Source organism: Passer domesticus, chromosome 30 (assembly GCF_036417665.1).
Source record: "Passer domesticus isolate bPasDom1 chromosome 30, bPasDom1.hap1, whole genome shotgun sequence".
NCBI lineage: Eukaryota > Metazoa > Chordata > Aves > Passeriformes > Passeridae > Passer > Passer domesticus.
Window position 1 is genome coordinate 2,823,735 of NC_087503.1, and position 18,585 is coordinate 2,842,319.

Here is an 18,585-nt window from a genome sequence, read left to right on the forward strand (position 1 = left end):
CCAGGAGACCATGGTGACCCTGTGGGGCTTAATGGAACCATGGAGGCCATTCTGACACTATGGGGACCTGTGGGGACCAGGCCCCATTGTTTTCCTCTCTCTGGCACTGCCCAGTTCAGCCTTTCCCTGCCCCTGCCCCAGCCCAGCAGAGCAGCAGAGTCAGGTCTGGCCCTGCAGCAGGAACTGCAGGCACTGGAGGTCAGGGACAGCCACTCTGGGTCTGGAATGCTCAGCAGATGCTCAGCTCGGGCAGCTCCTGCAGCCCCAGGGCCAGCCCTGCTGCCCAGCCCAGCAGCAGAGTTGGCCCTGGGGCTCCTCAGGCAGCTCCTGCTGGCCCAGGGACAGGGCAGCCTCTTGCCAGGGCTCCTCTGCACACCCACAGGCTCCTGCTCTGCTCCTGGCCCATGCCAGCTGCCCCCAGAGCCTTTGCCAGGGGAACACGTCTGGGCTGGCCCGAGCAGCCATTGCTGCAGCCCCTGCCCTGCTGCCCAGAGCCCCGAGCTGGGGCTGCTGCTCTGCAGAGCACGGGGGCTGTGCTGCCCGGGGCCCTGGGCTGCCTCTGCTGGGCTCTGCTGCTCAGCCTGGCACACAGAGGCAGCTGATGGTGCTCCCTGCACTCACCCCCTCCCACACAGGCTCTGCGGGGCCATGGAAGGGGTTCAGAGGTGCCTGCCTTGTGCCAGGGCTGCCAGAGGGGCTTGGGGCTGCCCTGGATCCTCCTGGGGGAGTTCCCTGAGGCTCAGAGCAGGCAGTGCCCAGACTCCTTTCCCTGGGCCTGCTGTGTCCCTGGGCTGCAGAGCTCTCCTGGCTCACAGCAGACATTCAGTCCTTGATCTCGGGGTGACCCCAGCCTGGCCAGGCCTGTGCCCAGTCAGCTCCACTCCCTGCTGCTCCCTGGCACACCCTCTCCCTGCAGGTGCCCTGTGTTCTCCTGGCAGCTCCCAAGGCCCTCCAGACAAACCTTCCCCTGCCATCAGCCCTGGCACAAGCTGCAGAGCCCCAGGAAGGTTCAGCTCAGACCATTCAGCATCTGATGGGCACTGGCCACCAACAAGCAAAACCTGACCCAGACCTGAGTCCCCTGAAGGCCCCAGTGAGACCCTGATCTCATCCCACTGAGCCCTGGGAGAACAAGGAACACAAAGAGCCTCTTGAGAGTCCTGAGAGTGACTCTGGAGGGGAGCAAAGCCTTCCTGCCCTGCGCTCAGGAGATGCCCTTTGCTGGTGGAGCTGCTGTGCTGGAGCCCAGCTGTGTCCCAGCAGTGCCCATGGCCTGTCCCTGCCTGAGGGCACAGCACGGACACGCAGCAGGACAGTGACCAAGCTGCCAGAGCACTCCGGCCTGGCACCCACAGCAGGGCTGGGAAGGGGAGTGTGGAGCTGGGAGGAGCAGATGTGGAAAGAGGCAGGGCCATTGTCCCTGCCCATGCTGCTGTGCTGGGAGCCCCTTCCCTCCACCTCTGCTCACAGGCACTGCCCCTGCAGAGCCAGAGAAGGGCTGAGGAAATGCCTTAGGCAGACAGGTCAGGGCAGGCACCAGTTTTTATTTAAATGCCAAAGGTACAAGCCTCTTGCAAGTCTTTCTGATTGAAAAGAAAGGTAGATATTAATGTAGAAATGCTAAGAGTAATACTACAGTATTTTTTGAGAAACATTGCAACAGTACAAAGAGTCCCCATAATAAGAAATAGACAAATAGGGGAAAAAAGGCTGAGATTGTAAAGAGTTACATTCTGAAGGCTATGCAGCAGAAAAGAGAATTTATTGCTTCTGAAAATACAGTCACCAGTTTTTCCAGGGCATCCTTGAGCTCCTGGTTCCTCAGGCTGTAGATGAGGGGGTTCAGGGCTGGAGGCAGCACTAAACACAGAACTGACAGTGACATATCCAAGGAGGGAGATGAGATGGAGCGGGGCTTCAGGTTGGCAAATGTGCCAGTGCTGAGGAACAGGGACACCATGGCCAAGTGAGGGAGGCAGGTGGAAAAAGCTTTGTGCCATCCTTGCTCAGAGGGGATCCTCAGCACAGCCGTCAATATCTGCACATAGGAGAAAACAATGAACACAAAACAGCCAAAATATAGAAGATTACTTACCACAGTGTCCTGGCTTGTAAAATAAGCATGTATTCTATTTTTGCCATCTGTTGGGGGTTAGGCAGTTTTTCTTATCTCTTTCAAGAACAATGACACTGCCATGAAGATAATCTCCTGCTAATGGGCTATTGAATTACTCACTGTGGCTGGTAAGATTAGTTACATCATCCCATTGGGAGATGCTCCACCCAGAGGGAGGAGCCAAGCATCCCTGCCACCATAAAACAAGCATTTCTGAGACCACAGACAGCCTTCTTCGCTGGATTTCCCAGAGGAATCAGGAACCAAGGCCCAGCTGCTCCTTCGCCACATTTTCAGAAAGGATCTACACCCTTCTGCAGATCGCTGCTCCAGGAGGAGCAGCCACCATCTGGCTGGACTACTATCAACACCCTGACTTCTCAGGGTGTCAGGTTTTTCTCACTCTGCCAGTGGTTTTTTGCTTGTGCTAAATTACATTGTTATTTAGTTAGTTTTTTTTTCTTCCTAGTAAAAAACTGTTATTCCCATTCCCATATCTTTGCCTGAGAGCCCTTTTAATTCTGAAATTGTGATAATTCGGAAGGAGGGGGTTTACCTTTTCCATTTCACAGAAGGCTTTTTGCCTTCCTTCACAGACTCCTGTCTTTTCAAACCAAGACACACAGTAATCCCAACTTCCCTGAGTTTAGAGTGTGAGCAGAAGAGCTTGAGGATCTGTGGGATTTCACAGAAGAACTGGCCCAGGACATTGCCGTGGCACAGAGGCACAGAAAATGTATTGGCTGTGTGCAGCAGTGAATGGAGAAAGGCACTGGCCCAGGCAGCTGCTGCCATGTGGTCACAAGCTCTGCTGCCCAGGAGGGTCCTGTAGTGCAGGGGTTTGCAGATGGACACGTAGCGGTCGTAGCACATGATGGTCAGGAGGGAACACTCTGCTGACATTTTGCCACTTCAGGGCTTCATGGAAATATTTATACCATTGTGTGACTTCAGAAGCAAGGAGAATATTGTGACACTACAGGGCCTCAGGGACCCAAGGAACATGGAACACATCAGGCTCCTTTGGTCTCCCAGAGGCTACCTGACAGGTCCAGCTGATCTTGGGATGTTGAGGGCTGCCTCTCATCAGCCCCTGGAGGACTGGGGCTCTGTGCTTTCTTTCCTATGGAAAAGAACCTTCCCTCTTTCCAGGTGCTCACAGCCCAAATTGATACTCCCCCTGAAAAATTCCCTACATGCAAGGGTTCTCCTAGACAAAAGCTGCCAGGACAGAGAGCTCTGGCTGACCTTGGCCTCGGTGGTCATGGGGACCTCTCATCTCAAGTAAGCCCTGAGGAAAGTATTTGAACAGGTCTGACTACTGGAACATCAATGAGTCTCTCACCCCCTTGAAAAACTCAAATGCTCTTCTGATCATATGTGCTTTTTCTTTCTCATTGTGCATTATGCACGAAATATTTTCAGCTAAAAAATATTATTCTTCTCACTACACCAGTGTTATCTGACAGAAAACACCTCATCTGCATATGGATGCCGGTCACCTGTATAAGCAAACACAATAAAGAAAGCAGCAGGAATTATTTGTCTCTGCTCCCATCTGTCACATCTCCTCTGGAGCTGGAGGTGCAGCCCCAGCACTTGGGAGGACTCAAGGGCTCACAAGCTCAACTCCCACACCGAGAACATGGGGACCTTGGGGTGCTCTTCTTGGTCCCTGCATGCTCATCCAGGCTGAGATGGACACTGATGGTTGCTGGGGCAGGCTCTCTGAGCCCAGCCCAGCTCCCTGCAAGCTCTGCCAGCTGCCCTGAGCTCTGGGCAGCACCAAGGGCCTCTCCCCAGCCCAGCCCAGCCGGCTCTGGCCCCACAGCTCTGCTCAGCCCAGGCTGCTCTGGCCACTGGCCCCACGGCCTCAGCCCCTGCCAAGGGCACAGCAGCAGCTGCAGCTCACACAGGACTCAGCCCCAGCCATGGGGGAAGGTGCTGGGCCAAGGCCAAAGGAGGCTCCCTGGCTGCCCTGCTCCCCTCTGGCTCAGGTGCTGAGAGCTCTGCAGCCCCTGCTGCCATCCCATGTGCCCAGGGCAGCACAAGAGCCCCGGCCTTGGGGCTCTCAAAGGCTGCTCCTGCTCCAGGCCCAGGCCCCATCCCAAAGCTGGGGCAGCCACAAAGCTGTGCCCATTTCTGTTCATTGCTGCTCTGATGGGGATTGTAAAAGAATAACAGAAATATTCTTGCAAGTTCATTTATTTCAAATAAATACAATGTGAGACGTCTCATTTACATGAAGTTTTTGTGTCACAAAAAAAGGGATCTTATTATATTGCAGGGAAAGAATACCATCATTTCTATGGAGACAAAAGCATCAGAAGTGGAAGAAATTTAAATATGGGGAGTCTTGGACTGTCGCAATCTGCCCCACGAGCCAATGATAGAGGGAAGCAGGCAGTGTGTAATACTTGAAAAGCATCCAGTTAGGAGTTCCCTGAGAGCTTTCTTGAGCTCCTGGTTCCTCAGGCTGTAGATGAGGGGGTTCAGGGCTGGAGGCACCACCGAGTACAGAACTGACAGGGCCAGATCCAGGGATGGGGAGGAGATGGAGGGGGGCTTCAGGTAGGGAAAAAATGATGTTGTGATGAACAGGGAGACCACGGCCAGGTGAGGGAGGCAGGTGGAAAAGGCTTTGTGCCGTCCCTGCTCAGAGGGGATCCTCAGCACAGCCCTGAAGATCTGCACATAGGAGAAAACCATGAACACAAAACAGCCAAATGATAAACAGCCACTAATAGCAAAAAACCCGAGTTCCCTGAGGTGGGATTGTGAGCAGGAGAGCTTGAGGATCTGTGGGATTTCACAGAAGAACTGGCCCAGGGCATTGCCATGGCACAGGGGCAGAGAAAATGTACTGATTGTATGTAGGAGAGAGTTGAGAAAGGCACTGGCCCAGGCAGCTGCTGCCATGTGGGCACAAGCTCTGCTGCCCAGGAGGGTCCCATAGTGCAGGGGTTTGCAGATGGACACGTAGCGGTCGTAGCACATGATGGTCAAGAGGCAAAACTCTGCTGTAGCGCAGAAAACAAAGAAAAAGACTTGAAAAGCACATCCTGTGTAGGAGATGTTCCTGGTGTCCCAGAGGGAATTGTGCATGGCTTTGGGGACAGTGGTGCAGATGGAGCCCAGGTCGCTGAGGGCCAGGCTGAGCAGGAAGAAGAACATGGGCGTGTGCAGGTGGTGGCCGCAGGCTACGGCGCTGATGATGAGGCCGTTGCCCAGGAGGGCAGCCAGGGAGATGCCCAGCAAGAGGCAGAAGTGCAGGAGCTGCAGCTGCCGCGTGTCTGCCAATGCCAGCAGGAGGAAGTGGCTGATGGAGCTGCTGTTGGACATTTGCTGGGGCTGCATGTAGGGACCTGTTCATGAAGAAAGGACAGTGACAAGTCAGGAGAGGCTGCTTTGAGCCAAACCTAGGCTATCCCCTCTAGCTTGTCCTGCTGGGACTCACCCAGCCTTTTTCCTGCTCTGGGAAACCTTCCCCCCGCTCCCTGCCTGAGCTCCAGGTGTGCTGGCTGAGTGTGCCAGGAGCAGCCAGGCCTGTGGGGGGGGGGGGCTCTCAAGGAGCCATCCATGCCCTGCTGCCCTGGGGTTGTGGGCCTGCTGCAGATGGACAAGGCTGGATATTCAGGATTTGTCAGGGAGATCTATCCTAATGCAGAAAGGCCTGGTTGCATCTGCATTACCAAGTCTAAAGGATGGCATGAGCTGGTTTTAGGAATTGTTTTCCTACCCACACATCATTCCTGGCTCTCTGAAGTCAGAAATCCCCAGAATTCCTGCTGCACTCAGGGTTTGTCACTGAGAGATGGGAGAGGTAAAGGATTCCCTGTGGCTGAGGGAAGGTGAGGGGCTGGATGGGCTTGCTCCCAACTGCCCTGGCTTTGCACCTTTGGCTGCAATCAGAGCACAGTCACACTCCCGGGTCACCCTGGCATAAACCAGACCCTGCCCAGAGCAGAGAGATCCCTGAATGTCTCACCCTCTCTCAAGGTCTCTGGGCAAGGTCTCAGCACCCCCTTGTGCCAAGGACACTCACGGCTCCCTTGGCAAACCCAGCAGCATTTCCTCAGCTGTGGCAGCTCTGCCCTTCCCCATGGGACATTCAGGGAACTGCCAGAGGCTCTGGCACAGATTTGCACCCAGGAGGGCAGCTCAGAGCTTGGAAGGGCACAGCAAGGAGATCCCTGGCTGTGCCCATGATGGGATCTCAGGGAGGGGGCTCAGCTCATTCCCCTTTCCCATGGACTGCTTTGTCCACAGCCCCACAGGTGCCAGGGAAGCTTGGACACCCCATTCCCATGGACACCCCTCCCTGGCAGGAATGCCAAGGGCAGTGCCTGACTCAGCTGCTGCAAATGCCAGAACCTCCCTGAGAGCAGCAGATAACAGTGACAATATCAGGGCAGGGCAGAAACAAGAGAAGATGCTGTGGTGCTGTGCCTGAGAGGGCAGGGCAGAGACAGCCGGGCACTCAGGACAGTGTTCCCGTGCCCAGCTGTGCACGGCATCTCCCACACACCAACAGTGCCCTCCTGCCCCAGCACTGCTCTGCTCAGCCCCCTCTCCTTGCCTGAGCATCTCCCTGGGCCTGGACATTCCCTCCTGAGAGGAGCCTTGTCCCTGCCAGTGCTCACAGAGCCCATCCCACCCTGTGTGCCCTGGCCCCGGCCCTACAGAAACCTGCCTGTGTGCAGGGCCCTGGCTGGGGCAGGCTCTGTGTGCAGGTGGGCAAGGGCAGCTCAGGAGAGCCCTGCTGGGCCCTGCAGAGGTGATGCTGCTGCTGTCCAGGGCTGAGGAGTGGCTGAGGGCCCTTTGGGATGCTCCCAGCAGAGAGACTGACCATCCAAAGTTACAGTTCTGGAGTCTCTGTAAATGTTCAAACATTCCTTTGGTGGTCCTGTGTGTCCCTTTCAACTCAGAATGTTTTGTGATTCTGGGATTACAATTCCTGCTCTGCTTCTCTCATTCCCCTGTTGTCTCTAATCAGAAGAGAAAAAAACTCTTGCAAAGTTGTTAGAACAGTAAAGTAAAAACCAGACATTTATTGGAAGATTCCAGGTATCCAAGTGGGAATTGGGCACAACTGATTTCAACAATTCATTAAGGTGGATTAATTAGTTTCCCCAAATACACATAGCTGCTCAACTCATAGCAGTTGGTCCAAGGGCTTCTTTGCCATCACTTTTTGTTATGACTACTCACATTCTGGTCAAAAACCAAAATGTTCTTCTTGTAAGTCCTCTTCCTGATAATAAGACTATACAGTATCAGGAATGTATTTATACAGTCAGCTTGTTCTAAATTCTAGGAGAAAGGTTAGGAAATGTACTAGAGTTAATTAAGGATTATAGTTAAAGATGTATATAATAGTTGTTTAATAGAGTTAATAAAGAGTTCAATAAAGTTCTATAAGGATTATAGTTTTATAACTATATAATATTTATTTGCAGAGGTATGAATATATGAAAATGTATCAAAAGTAAAAAGTATTTTTGTCATCACCCCAACATTCCCATCCTCTCAAAGCAGGAAATTTAAAACATTCTCAGGAAAGCTCCTGATCTTTCCCGCAATGCCAGGCTTACCTTCTTTGGGAAGTGTCCTCTGGAGCTGTGCCCAGACTGGTGTGGAGCAGCAGCAGCACCTGCCCTGCTCAGGGTGGCTCCTTCCCCCCACAGCTTCTCCCCAGTGCTGGGAGCAGCTCCCCGGGCTGGCTGAGAGCTGTCCCTGGCAGGCAGCAGAGTCCCTGCCCCAGCACAGCGCCCTGGGCTGCAGGAGCCTGCTCTGCAGGACAGCCCTGGGCACCCCTGGCTGCTCTGCACAAGAGACAATCAGAGAATGTACTCACAGGGTCTGTAGGCATTGGGATGTTCCAGCTTTAGGCTCCAGGAGCTGCAGCTGCATTGTCCTGCAGCCAGAGGTTCCTGTGCCAAGGGCTGGCAGTGATTCTGCCCCAGGCGCTTCTCAGCACCTTCCCAGCCCTGACTGATTGAAGCTCTCTGTGCCTCTGGGCTGGGCCCGGGCTGGCTGCAGGCAGTGCCCCAGCCCTGCTGGGCTGGCAGAAGAGCTGCTCATCAAGGGAAATGTGCTTTTGAAGCTCTTCTTGCTTACCAGGAGCTGCCTCTGTGCCAGGAGCCCAGCCCAGCTCAGCAGCACAGACACAGCAGCAGGACTTTAATGACCCTCTGGGGCTTTGTGCTCAGGCCCTGAACATCAGTCCCTGAGAGGCAGCTGAAGAAACCTCTCCAGAACTCCAAGGCAGAATCCAACTCCAAAGTTTCTTGGACTTTTAATGGGTCCCACTGAGGGACACAACTCAGAAAGTGTCCCCAGGCCCCAGGCAGAGCAGAGAACTGCAGGCAATGATGACAGGTGGGGACAAAGAGAAGCCAAGTCTTGGTGGCCTGGGGCACAGCAGGGTCTGTGCCAGCAAGGGCTGGGAGGAGACACCTTGTCCTGAGGCCCTGGGGCCTCCTGGCTCAGCCCCAGCCAGGCTGGGCACTGTCAGCCCCTTGTCCTGCCCTCAGCATCCCCCCCTAGCCCACATCCCAGTGGCCTCAAGGATCTGCTGGAAGGAGTCCCTGGGGAGCCTTGCTCAGCAATGGCCCTGAGGGCTCCTGAATGCTCCCAGGGACTGCAGGTTTTTCAAAGGACTTTGGGTTTGGCTTTTGCCTTGGAGTCTCTGAGAGGTTTGTGCAATCATGGCCTCCAATTATCTGCTGTAATTAGTCCCTGGAGAGGCTTTGTCAGTACAACACTCAGTGGGGCTCATTAATGCTTCAAGGTACTTCAGTTATTTGAAGGTACTTGGTGTTTCCCTTTTGATACAGACTCTGGGAGGGGTTTGTGCAGTCATGGCCCCAATTATCTGCTTTAATGAGTCCCTTGAGAGCTTTGTACTGACACTCAGTGGGGCTCATTAATACTTTGAGATACTCAAGGTTTTTAAAGTACTTTGAATTTTACTTTTCACACTGAGTCTTTGAGAAGTTTTTGCGCAATCCTGGCTTCCAATTCTCTCCTCCAAGGAGTCCATGAGGAGCCTGTGTTGGGGATGGACCTCATTGGGCCCATTCATGCTTTGAGACGCTTTGGGGTTTTCTTCTGACTTTGACTCCTGGACAGATTTGTTCAATCTCCTCTCAGGCCCTGAGGTTCCAGGGCTCAGTTCTAAATGCACCATGGGGCTTGTTAGCATCAAGCAAGTCCTGCCAAACCATGGCTCAGCCTTGATTTCCCTCTAGTCTAGTGCTGTTCATCAGGTAGTTTTCCTCTTGGAGAAATATTTCAAAAATTTTCTAGTAAACATATATTCCTATTTTCAAGGATGTCTTTTATTATTTTTCTTATTACAGAAGAGGTGATTGCAGCATTCTGTGACTGATATTGATGCAGGTACTCTCCTAAGGAGGTCTGGCCTGCTCAGAGAAGCTGTGCCTTGAGCTCTGACCCAGTGTCAACAACCTTGCTCCACATTCCCCAACCCCTTCCTGTCTCTCCTCACTCACTTGGGATCTGCTTTGCTTGGAGATCTGACTGCACACAGCCAAAGAGGGGTTTTGTCTTTTTAATTATTTGAAGCAACCTAAAACTCTTGAGTTTCTCTGTTGAAAACATAGACCATCCTCAAGGCTGTGCCAAGCTCAAGGTGCCACCAAGGCCACTCCAAGCCTGCCCTGGGCCAGTTGTGAGAGTGGATCATCATCCCAACCTGCACTGGGCCATTACAAAATGAGAAATTATGCTTAATTTGATGTTGATTTCTGTTAGGGACCGGATACCCCCCTACCTCAGAGACAATATTTTCTAAAATGTCCTTGTTGACCACACCAGAAACATATTTTTCGGCCCTGTAATTGTTGCTGAGGCCCCTTAAAGGGAATGGCATGGCTACTAGGGCCTCTGCAACTCCTTGCCCAATGGATTGTGTTTGTACGGCCACTACGTGTTCTGCTGTCCTGAGGCAATTACAGCCTCAGTCATCTGCAGGAGTGTGGGTTCCATCTCTAGTAGAAGGGCACGCAGCCCTTTCTTACATTCCAGGTTGGCATTGGCTACCCCCAATGAGTTTAGTAATACATTTTGAGTCTTTTCATCCCGGACTTGTTTCTCTAGTGCCTGTTTAAGGCAATCAATCAATTTCATGCAGAGGTCTCCGGGTTCTTATGTTTACATTGTCCAAACTGGGGGTGCTGGCATCCGGTACCTGGATTAAAGCTTTCAAAGCCATCTCTTTATATCGTCCAATACTTCTCTGGGGATACCTGCTGCTTGATCATCTGGCAGGCTGTGTTGTCCTTCTCCAGCTAGATGGCTGATTGTCAATTGCGCCCTTGCCTCATTCTTAGCATAGTCTGCTATTAATTGATTTAGTAAACACTTCCATCCCCCTTTCCCACAGGGTGTATTCTGTAGGTGATAAAAACATGCTCATAATATATTTTAAATCATAGGGGGTTACATGTGCTGTAAACATGGCCCTCATTAGGCCATTAAAACAAGGTGAGTCCTGCCTCTAGTCTTTAGCTGCCCCACACAGCTCCTTGATTTCCCCATAAACCAATGGCTGATACCTGGGATTCTGCTCCCTTCTTTAATCATGTCCTGGGGCATTGAGGAGTTTCAAGACTATTTGCCAGTCTCCTTCCTTAACTGCTTCCTTCTGGATCCTTTCCCAGGGATCTTCTAGGGTTGAGGGAAGAGGTGTCTCTGGGGAATCCAAAGTGTCTTCTGGGGAGGAAGAATAACTTGGAGCAGAAACACTTGGATTAGAAATAGTGTGACAGTTTGTCTTAATATCTTTGACCATGGGGTTTATATTGTTTCCGGAGGGCGAGTAAAGGGCGCTGCCATTTTGTCATTTTCTGGAGCTGTGGCCCAGGGTGGAGGTGGAATGAATGACAGTGGAGGCCTGACCTGCAGGCACGGGGGTGGAGTCTGGAGGTTCGTTCAGAGTGGAAGAGAAGGTTGTGGTAGCAGGAAGTGGAGGAGCCAAGATGGAGGGAGGATGGCCAGGCTCCCGAGCCACATTTGGGCTTCTTCCATCTTGGGTCTCCAGGGCACAATGCTCCAAGACAGCATGGCCATTGCCATCTTGGACCATCATGGAAAGTCCAAGAAAGGCAGGTTTCAGGGGAGGTCCCAGGTTAGGAGTGACTGATGGATCAAGTTTTTAACACACAGCTTGCTGGTGAAGGGTCTCAAGGATGGTGTAGAAGAAGGGGAGCATGCGGGGTGCAGTGGGGTCTCTTTTCATCAAAAGGCTGTACAATTTAAATCCCACAGAATCACAAAATCAATTATGGGATGTGGATACGTATTTTAAAAACACGGTGGCAAAATGGGTGATAAATGTCCTGCATTTTCCCAAACCCACCTGCAATCCTCCACAGGAGGAAACCGTCATCGTCCCCACCAATGCTGCCTCAGGTCCCTCGAAGTGATGGGAAATCCACCGGGCAGGCACAATCCACAATCCCAGGGAGCACTGGCCTATCTCTCAGCTAACCCCAGCTGACGCAACTGAATGTCAGGGTCCCTGCTCAGGGGCCAGATGTCACAGTGAGGGTGGCTGCAACAAACCTCTCTGGTTCCCTGACTTAAGAGTGAAGTTGGTGAAATGAAAAGGAGCAGGTTCAATGGAGTTGCCCAAAAAGAACTTCAATAACGGGGTGAAAAACAAAACACATGGAGAAGTTGAGCACAGTATGAAGGGCAGGATCCAAAGACCTGAGATAAAGGGGAAGCAACAACATATACACTTGGGGCTAGAGAACTAGAACAATACCCATATAGGGGAAACAAGTAACCAGTAGGGAAACAGAACTTGGACAATTTAGCATAACAACACTAAAGGCTTATGGGAGAACTTCCAAGTTCATCCTACGTTAAACAAATGACTCCCAGGGCTTGAAGCTCATGCCGGGTTCTTTCGGGGTAAAATCTGGCTGACTCCTAGTTACAGCCAGGCTAATTCCCACACTGCTGCTTCACACTGGCCCCTTGGGACCATGGGGCCCAACAGAGCCACAGTGATGTCCTTGGTTCCACGAGGCTCCAGAGTGTCACAATGGTCCCTTGGATCCATGGTGCTCTGCAGTGTCACAATGCCCCTTCATTTCACAAGACCACAAAGTGTCACATTGGTCTTCATAAGAAGGAAACCACAGAGCCCCCATGTTTCAGAAGCTGATGAACGGCAGCCACCAGAGGCCAAGGCAAGCCTGACCTGTCTGTCCTGGCAGGTTTGTCTGGGAGCAACCCTTAGATATTCAAAATTTTGAATGTGGAATCCTAATTTCAGCCATTTCTGCCTGGAGAAGGAGGATTTTTTCCACAAAATGAAAAGCATAGAGACCTTTCCAGTATTTGGAAAGCAGGTCAGTGCTGGCACTCAGGAGTTAAAGACCATCCAGACCTGTCTGTCCTGGCAGCTTTTCTCGGGCAGCAATCCTTGGATACACATAAATTTGGAGGTGGAATCCTAATTTTGGCCATGGATACCTGGAAAAGATGGACAGTTCTTTTCCATACAAAGGAAAGCCCAGAGCCCCAGTGTTTCAGGGGCAGATGGGAGCAGCCTTCCACATTCCAAGGTCAGCCAGACCTGTCAGATGTCTCCTGGGATGCCAAGGCAGCCAGATATATTTTGTGTTCTCTTGGTTCCATAGGGCCCTGCAGTGTCACAATGGCTCTGTGCTTCCATGAAGTCTTGCAACATCACAGTGGTTCTCTTGCTTCCATCATGTCCTGTGGCATCATAATGGCCCCTTGGTTACACAAGTGCTTAAGGATCTTAATGGTCTCCATGTTTGCACAAGGCCCCACAGTGTCATAATGGTCTTTGTGTTCCATGAAGCCCTGCTGTGTCACCATGGCCCTTGGTTCTGTTGGGGCCCAGTAGTGCAACAATGGTTCTACAGCTTCTCACAGTGTCACAATGACCCCTTCCCTCCATGAGGCCCTGCAGGGTCACAATGGCTCTTTGGTTCCCTGGGGCCCCAGAGTGTCACAGTGATTCCATGGGGCCTTGCAGTGCCACAATGCTCTCCATGGATCCATGGTGCCCCACAGGATCACAGCGGCCCTTTGGCTCCATGAGGCCCTGAAATGCAACAATGGCCTCTTGGTTCCACAAAGCCCTGCTGCTTCACACTGGCCCCTTGGGACCATGCAGCTCAACAGAACCACAGTGATGTCCTTGGTTCTGTGAGGCTCCACACTGTCACAGTGGTCCCTTGGATCCATGGTGCTCTGCAGTGTCACAATGCCCCTGCATTTCAAAAGACCCCAAAGTGTCACAATGATCCCATGGTTCCTCAAGACCCCACAGTGTCACAATGATCCCCTTGGTTCCACAAGTTCCTACAGTGTAACAATGCCCTTTGGCTCCACAATGCCCCCAGTGCCTCAGTGGTCTCCACAGGAAGAAAACAGCCAAGCCCCAGGGGCAGATGTGAGGCAGTCACCAGAGGCCAAGGCTTGCCAGACTTGATTGTATTGGCAGATTTTGTCTGGGAAAAAGCCTGGAATATAGGGAATTTTCGAGGTGGAATCCTAATTGAATGCCATGGGAGCCTAGACAAGAAAGATAGTTCTTTTCCATAGGAAGGAAAGCACGGAGCCCCAGTGCTTCACAGTCAGATGGGAAGTGGCCCTTGACATGTCAAATTCAGCGGGACCTGTTAGACAGGCCCCAGGAGGCCAAACCAGGCAGACCTGTTCCATGTTCCGCTGATATCATGGGTCCCCACACCATCACAATGGTCTCCTTGATTCCATGAAGTCTGGCAATGTCACAATGGCTTCTTGGTTTCATGAGCCCCAACAGAATCACAGTGGTCCCTTGGCTCTGTGGGGCCCTGCTGTGTCACAATGGCTCCTTGTTTCTATGGGCCCCACAGTTTGATCATTGACCCTTGCTTCCACAGGGCCCCTGAACTGCACAATGGTTTCCTTGATTCCATGAAGTTCCACAGTCCCACCATAGTTTCCTTGGACCCGCATTGTCACAGTGACCCTTGATTCCATGAGGTTCCGCAATGTCACCGTGGTCGCTGTTAGAGGCTGGATGAGATCGATGTCCCAAGACACCTCGGGATGCTCGGAATGCCCGTGTGGGGCCAGGGCCGGGTCAGGCCTTGGTTTGTGGTGGGAGAGAGCCCCGCCCCCAGCCCTGGCTGTTATAAATGAGCACAATGGGCCAGTCGGGTCAATTATATAGCCAATTTAATGATACAGAAAAGAGAAAGCAAAATCGCAGCGCTGGGCGGCGGGGGAGTCCTTGCTCCACCAACTACCGCGCCGAAAACTGTTCCGTTCCCCTTTTTGTACCCTCCCGCGCTCCTAGCCCCGTCGCATTTCCGGTGCTCCTCCGCACATGTCCACCAGGTTGTTAGAGGGTCTCCTTCTGCCTCCTGGTGGTCGTCGAATAGGGCTTCTGGTACTTTTCCTCGGCGCCCCCCCTCTCTGGGAACCTGGGCTGGGAACAACTTGTATTTTGATTAGCTCAGCAATGTTTTGTCTCATATATTATCGCATGGCAGTTGGCAGTTACTTATTTACATTATGTTTCCTCCTGGTTTTAGTGAACAACAAGGTCACATTCCCATCACAACCTTATGTTTTCTCCTGTTTTCAGTGAACAAAAAGGTCATATTCCCATCACAAACCCCCCTTTTTTCTATGTCACTATTTTTGTTCACTGAATCTGGCAAGCTCCTTTCTGCTGAGCTCTAAGTAGTCCTCTGTGTTCCCATCGCTTAGAGGTTCATACCTCACCTTAATGAGCATGAGGTGGGCGGCTTCCAATCTCCCCTTTACCACATTAATCAATTTATTAAATATGCAAGGCCCGAAAGTGATTGTTAGGATGAACAATATGAGAGGTCCCGCTATAGTGGACAGGAGTGTGGTGAGCCAAGGGGAGCGGTTGAACCATGATTCGTACCAGTTTTGTTGTGCTTCCCTTTCCCTTTTTCGCTTCTCCAATTGTTTTCTGAGCTCGGCCATGGTATCTATCACTATTCCAGTGTGGTCTGCATATGTGCAACATTCCTCTCGTAATGCTACGCACAACCCTCCTTGTTGTAGAAACAGTATATCCAATCCCCGTCTGTTCTGGAGTACTACTTCCGATAAAGATCTTACTGATTTGACTAGTCCATCTATTGCCTTTTCGATTCTACTTAGATCTTCATCTACTGAGGCTCTCAAGTCTTTCATACCCCTCTGCTGATTTATTAGGGCAGTTGCCCCTGTTCCTACTCCTGCTCCTCCTAAGCCCAATAGGACGGCTACTGTGAGAGCTGTGGCCGTAAAGGGTTCTCGTTTCACTAAATGATGTTCAGGAGTGATCTGATGTTCATATATATATTCCTTTGGATGGTATATAATTCGGGGAACTATCACAACCTGTATGCAATATTCGAATGTCTCATTGAAATGAGGTATAGATATACATGGAGTGACTCCCAGTGTATTGCATACCCATTTGGCATTTACTGCAGGGAGAAGCCACTTAGCCGGTTTTTCAGACTTGACGGTTGTCATATCTATTTCACACAGATGTTTTTTGTCTGATGGAATTTTTCCTACGCACCTCCCTTTCCCTGTTACCTGAACTATTGATATCCCTGGGGTTCTGTCCTGGCCTCTCTTCCAAAGGCACTCCCGTGGATTGGTTCCGTTAATCCTCCTAGGTTTTGCTGTAGTTCCTAAAGCTTCATAAAAAGGCGGGTTAACAGTATAGCACAACCAGCATTCATTGGTTAAATTTGGGTTCGTAGTATTGAGAACTCTGAATGTAGCTTGCATCACTTTCCACAGCATACTATACTCCCGAGCAGGTGGAGCTGTTAGTGGCCATTCTCCCGACTGAGTCGGCTTCCTTGTGTGATTTTCTACTAATGAATAATTGCCCCTTTCTCCCTTTCTCCCTTCTTCAGTCAGTACGGGGTTCGGCCCCACAGGTTCCGGATCATGAGGGACTGGCTCTTTTCTTATTAGAAAATGCCCTCCCCGATCCTTTCCTGGTTCCCATAATCTTGCCCCCCAGGTTTTTCCTGTGACCCAAACTGGATCGTTAATTTTGTCATTGGTCACGTTTATCTGAATGGACTGGCAGTTCCCCCCCGTTGTCACTCCACCAGCAAAATCAAATCGGGGAGGGGTACAGCCCCATGGGTACCATCCGACTCTTATATATGAGTCCCTCCCTCCTCCTGGGGTAAAGCCATGAGCTATCGTTTCACATCCCCAATATCCACAATAAAAGTGTCCAGGATAGTTGCAGTATGGTTTCCCTGGATTCGACGCTGGGCACATATAGAACCCTATCCTATTTAAACAGGGTTTAGCCTGGATAATGTCACATAGCTGACATCTAAAGGAGGGGACTCCTGAAGTTGTAGTTGTTGTTATGACTCGTTGATCTTCCCACCTAATAAGTGACCATTTGAAGGGTTCATGGCTTACACTGTCCCCTAATGTTTCCCTAATCAATAACCATATCATCAACATTCGCATTAAAGTTGAGTAACATCCACTGCCAGTATGGGTGTGAATAATCAGCCTGTCCAGTTTCACCCTTTCTTCAACTTGAGTCCCTTGGTCCTTTTGATCCCTGCCTGTAAGCTCTATTGGTGCTCCCATTTTGTGAAATTCCATCCTTCCGCTAAGTATCCCTCCGCCTCGCTCGTCAACTAGTTTGCAACTAGTTACGAGGGCTGTTATCTTCTCGGCGGCAAGGATCTTCTGAGGGATGGGGTTTGCACCTCCTTCGCCTCTTAAGAGGGTTAACAGGGAGTCGCACCTATAGCTGTTATTTTGCTTGCGAGTCTTACCCTTGTAAGGACCAAGAGACTGGTTAGGACACTCTAGAGTCCTTTCCCTAGTTATCCCTCCCAACGAGGTTGGTAAGTATTTTCTGGGAGCCCTCCCTCTCTGGCAGTGGACTCACCACAACCTTTTACAAAGTTTATGACAGGGATGGATTGGCCCGGCTTTTCTTGATATGTAGACGTTCAAATTTAGCAATCAAATTATTTAAAGCTGTGTCTGGGTCTGTGTCTTTTCCTAGGGGTCCAACTATTGAGGTCTTTAAGTGTGGTACCGTATGTCGGCACCTTGCAGTTAGAATACGGGAATTGGCGATCTGTCGGCACTTTTTCAACCAACATTTAATTTGCCACCTTGCCCATGCTAACAAGAGCTGTTCTGGGGTCTCATACACACTCCGAAATTGAGTACAAGGTATTCCGTTCTCTTTCTCTAATACTAGAGCCCAATCTCCCCTCCTAATGTCTTCGCCTGCACACCTCTCGCACCACAAGTGATATATTAACCTTTGTTCTTTCCAATAAACCTTATTACAACCACCGCATTTAAAGGCTACCCATGCCTCACAAAGTTCTTTTCCACAACTACAGCAGGGACTGCGTTTAAGAGGTCGGAACGAGGGTTCCTCTTGGGGTCCAAAAGTCTCAATCCACCAGATCCAATTGTCTGGAGGATTCGTTAAGGCTTCTCGAGCTGCTGAGCTGAAGCGTGCTAAACTTAGTAGATACGGCTGCAAAGTTAATGACAGCTTCTGTTGGACCCTCCTTTGGTCTGCTGGTCCTAGCCTTTCCCACTGCTCAGTCATCGGGATGACGGCCCATTTCTGGTGCTTTGGTGAATGTCAGTCTTAGGCCGTCTGGGGGTCCTTTTATTCTCCACTGACAGTTCTGTGAATGCTCAGGAAAGTCGGAAGGGTTCACTGGTCCTCTTACTCGACTGGCGTGAGTCCACCCTTTTTCGGCAGTTCTCACAGCAGTGTCTGTGGTGAGCAGGGTAAGATATGGGCCTTCCCACCTTGGGGTTAAAGGATTTTCCTTCCAACTCTTGATTAACACCCAGTCTCCTGGCTGAACCTGGTGTAATACAAGATTCAAAGGAGGTCGTTGAACCCACATTCCCTTTTCCCACAGTTTCTTTCTGTATTTTTCCAAGGTAACCAAATAACTGTTCAGACTCTTATTACTGATATTGGGGTTTATCTGTACTTTTTCCAAGTGGTAGGGCATTCCATATAGCATCTCAAAGGGGGATAGCCCTGTGTCCGCCCGGGGTTGTGTCCTAATGTTTAGTAATGCCAGGGGTATACACTTTACCCAGGACAACTTAGTTTCTAATACTAATTTGGTTAGCTGTTTTTTTATTTCCCCGTTCATTCTTTCCACCCTTCCCGAACTCTGGGGATGATAAGGGGTATGTTGCTCCCACCTTATTCCTAGGGAGTCGGCTAGATCTTGGGTTACCTTTGAAGTGAAATGCGGCCCTTTGTCTGAATCTATGGTTTCAGGTACTCCATATCTTGGCACTATTTCCTCTAATAGGATTCTTACTACAGTATGGGCGGTTTCTCTGGTAGTTGGGAATGCTTCTACATAATGGGTAAGGTGGTCCACCATTACCAAGAG

The 18,585-nt window shown here is 50.9% G+C and overlaps 2 protein-coding genes across 2 annotated transcripts in view; one reads left to right on the top strand and one right to left on the bottom strand.

The window, feature by feature from the left end:
* Positions 1–18,585, top strand: part of LOC135287569 (zinc finger protein 271-like) — a 351,290-nt gene that overhangs the window by 162,018 nt on the left and 170,687 nt on the right. Inside the window, exon 4 of the mRNA XM_064400859.1 lies at positions 10,277–10,284. Coding sequence (XP_064256929.1) covers positions 10,277–10,284 — 8 coding nt within the window. The remainder of the gene's footprint in view (positions 1–10,276; positions 10,285–18,585) is intronic.
* Positions 4,422–5,458, bottom strand: LOC135287601 (olfactory receptor 14J1-like). The gene has a single exon (XM_064400879.1). The coding sequence runs from the start codon at positions 5,456–5,458 to the stop codon at positions 4,457–4,459; it is 1,002 nt and encodes a 333-aa protein (XP_064256949.1). The 3' UTR covers positions 4,422–4,456.